This window comes from Austrofundulus limnaeus, unplaced genomic scaffold, assembly GCF_001266775.1.
Source record: "Austrofundulus limnaeus strain Quisiro unplaced genomic scaffold, Austrofundulus_limnaeus-1.0 Scaffold213, whole genome shotgun sequence".
Classification (NCBI taxonomy): Eukaryota; Metazoa; Chordata; class Actinopteri; order Cyprinodontiformes; family Rivulidae; genus Austrofundulus; species Austrofundulus limnaeus.
This window is the reverse complement of record NW_013952615.1, coordinates 214086-217820: the sequence shown is the minus strand read 5'-3', so window position 1 is coordinate 217820 and position 3735 is coordinate 214086. Positions and strand designations below refer to the sequence as shown.

The 3735-nt window shown below is 36.8% G+C and overlaps 1 protein-coding gene across 1 annotated transcript in view; it reads left to right on the top strand.

Moving 5' to 3' along the window:
* The window catches only part of LOC106525128 (dynein heavy chain 2, axonemal-like), a gene marked incomplete in the record, with an annotated part of 65095 nt that overhangs the window by 53393 nt on the left and 7967 nt on the right, over window positions 1-3735 (top strand). The window contains 1 exon segment of the mRNA XM_014019253.1: window positions 2235-2411. Coding sequence (XP_013874707.1) covers window positions 2235-2411 — 177 coding nt within the window.

Here is a 3735-nt window from a genome sequence, read left to right as displayed (position 1 = left end):
TGTGTGTGTGTGTGTGTGTGTGTGTGTGTGTGTGTGTGTGTGTGTGTGTGTGTGTGTGTGTGTGTGTGTGTGTATCGTTTTCCTTTTATAGCAGTATTGGGTAGCCATTAAGGCAGCTGCTTCCAGCTGAGTTTCTCTGTTCCACTGACCGTTTGTAAACTGCACAAATCCATCTCTTTGTTTGTGTTTCTGGTTTTAATTTGTCTCTTTCAATTTGCTCTCTTCTCCTCACGTACCTGTTGTTCGCGTCTCCTCTCCTGTCCTTTAACCCTTCCCCTCGGTCGCCTCGTCTTCCCGCAGCAACAACAGCCCCCAGGTTTCTGTTCGTCTCCCCGTTCCTCCTCTCTGACCCTGCTTTGGCACGGCAGCCTGTCATTAGCTCTGAGCTCAGACTCGTGGCTGACTCTGGAGCCGCGTCCATTTTCTCTGAGGTTTCTTCTCAAGCGCCTGCCTCTCAGCGTGCTCGTGTTTTTTTTCTTAATGTGAGGTTTGTGGGGGGAAACGATACAAAACCGATCAATAAAATTGCACATAGCCAATAAAATGCAAATATTTTGGTTTCCCAAACCTGCAGCCATCCTCGTACAAAAACGGAGCTCATTTTTGAGTGTAGAAGTTGAGAAAATATAAAATAAGAACTACGATTAAAAATATATTTTTAATCAAAAATTTAAAGTGTCTGTGACATGCATATTCTCTGAATAAAAAAGTCAAAGAAAACATCTGGAATATATTGATGATTAACCCATTTTGTCCCATAACTGGCCTATTTTCTTTTGAACTTGGTTCAGCCAAAGTGAAACAGGAAGTGACATCAAAGGGGAAGTCTTTAACAAAGAAAATTCTCTGGTCTTTGTTTATTGAAACAATATGTGAGCCATCACATCGAAACGAGGATTAAGTCTAAAAGTTGTTTGTGGAGAAATGGGCAGATGTAGTGTTTTGATTAAAATGCTTGCAAAAAATACATTTTGACAAAATATAAATGTTATAAATGTATTATTTCAATAAAAAGTCTGAAACATAATCCTAAAAAAACTTTTTGAAGCACTTTTTTGAGCATTAGCAACAACAAAAAAATGATTTTGAGAAGAAAAAAAAACGCCTTAAAATGTTGAGATTTTCCCTGTGAGCTAGCAAAGCTTTTGTTTCTTTCCAGCTGGTAAATCTCAATATTCAAATACTATTAAAGGTTTCTTTTTTAAAATGACACAAAAAAATCCTCATTAAAATTACATAAAATTGGGATTTAGACCAAATATTTATGTATTATTGTAACCAATAAGACAAATGAAATATTATCTCTGGATCTACTAATGATATCAGGATGATCAAAGTGTCAAAATGTAGCTTTTAAAGCCAGGAATCTGAAAATAGGATTAGATCATTTTCACCTAATTTGACCTAATCCTCATTTCGATGTGATGGGTCACATATTATTTGAACTCTGACTCTTTGTTATCTCTCTGAAACTGACTCAAAATCATCTAAAGAAACATCAGATTATTCTCTACAGGCTGGATTGTCAGCCATTTCAGCAACACTCTGTTCACATGCAGACATTCCCCTTTGACATCACTTCCTGTTACTTCACAGGCAAATAAATCAACAACTGTTCATCTCAGCGATATCAAATTAATTTTGTAATATTTTATCAATGTCCTCTTTCTAAAAATGCATTCATATGTATTACAAAAATTTGACGTCACAGGCACTTTAATTATCTATATATAGTTTTTTTTTATTAAATCCACTACATCTGTTTTTTTGAATGTAAATGTTGGGGCCATTTTGTCTCAAGATAAACTGCAAAATAAAACTAAGATCACAAAGAAAGATTTTCACAGAGCAGAAAAAACCTGCATTATATTGATTCTTGTATACAAAACTTAACTAAAATAACTTATAGTAATTAAAATAGAAAACCGTTTGGGCTTAAAAAATGAATGAACCAATTGGCTGGCCCAACTTTGGTCACTCACAGGCCGAATGTGGCCTGCAGGCCGCCAGTTAAATAGCCGTGCAGTATACTATAGTAATGCCTAATATTAGTCTCTTTACTTTTTGTCTTTACTCCATAAACCCCACAGCTAGCACTCGCTGTTAGCACAGATGGACCACAATGGAAATGAGTGTTTCTCACTTTCTTACTACTACAAGAAGCTGGCAGCAGCTGGAAGCAGGAAGTGTCTGCAGAGCGGACCTGGCTCACTCTGCCTGTCTGTCCTCTCCAGGCGTACCCGTCTCTGAAGCCCCTGGCAGCGTGGACCTGAGACCTGTGCCAGCGAGTCCATCAGTTCTCTCTCTGGGCGCAGACGGCGCAGCCCCCCGTCCAGTTCTGGCTGTCCGGCTTCACCTTCCCCAACGGTTTCCTCCCCGCCGTGCTGCAGACCAAGGCCCGGCAGAACAACGTGAGCACTCTGACTTCACCGTTTTATTATTATTTATCTGCTCAGTTTCACGAGTCCATCCAGGTTCAACAAGCGAGTACAGATTAGATTTCACACAGGGGAGAATACACACAGGAAAACACTGAGTTTGGTTTGCAGATATGCACTGCACTCGTCCGCTGTGGGGGTTTGGCAAACAGCTCATCTCTCACTCCTCTGAGCACCAAGTATTAATGTGAGCCTCCTGCAGAACGCTGGCAGCTCAGACCTGCAGCCGTTTGACACATGACTCAGTTCAGCTCACACACACGCTCCCACCTTTTATAAATAAACAGATCTGCTGAGGAAAGCTGGAAACACACAGGATGTGATGGTTGTCAGTTATTTTATGAAGTCACACACACTTTTACAGAGTATAAATAGAAATACTGTATATGAATGTATGTGTATACGAGGACCTGTCTGGCTCATTTTATAGGATTTTATGTCAAAATAATCCAAATGTAATGCAGTATAAGATTTAAGTCAACATTCAGTGTTGTATAAAGTACCACAAAGTGATACTTGAGTGAAAGTACAAGTATCTTACCAAAAAACTGACTTTGGTAAAAGTTAAAGTTTCCTTTAGGAATATTACTTGAGAAAAAGTCTTAAAGTATCTGATATTTTTTGTACTTAAGTGTTAAAAGTAAAAGTATTGATTTTAAAAGAGCAGTTAGATTTTCTGTAAGGACATTTATTAGGAGGTGACCTCCTCACAACATGCAGAAATGACTGTTGTATTAAAAGAATGAATGGATGTTAAATTTAGGATGCACTAGTCTCGCTGTTTCAGTTTATATACATATTTGATATATGTATATATACATATATACATATATCAAATATGTATATATGTATATATACATATATGTATATATACAAATACATGCCTTTTCCCCAAAATGAAAATCTGTCTGTGGGCTGCGGCCAAATGCAATATTATTCATAAAATATAAATACTTCTTAAGTACAGTCCTTTTATTTTAATGATTTATACTTCTCATTCAACCATAATTAAATTCACTCCATCTAGGAGGCACAGTTTGTATGGATAGTATTTATATTTATTATTTGCAATAATAAAAACTGGAATAAAAACAAGCAAAAATAAAATAAAAGCAACGACTTTCTACTTCTTGCCTTTTCAAAAAAATGTAAGGAGTAGAAATAAAAAGTAGGCTGAAAAATAATTACTAAAGTAAAGTACAGATACACAAAATTCTACTTACTGTATTTATTCAAGTATAATATTAGAAATTTTAACCCTAAAAGTCATCCATAAAGTGTGTGTGTGTGTGTGTGT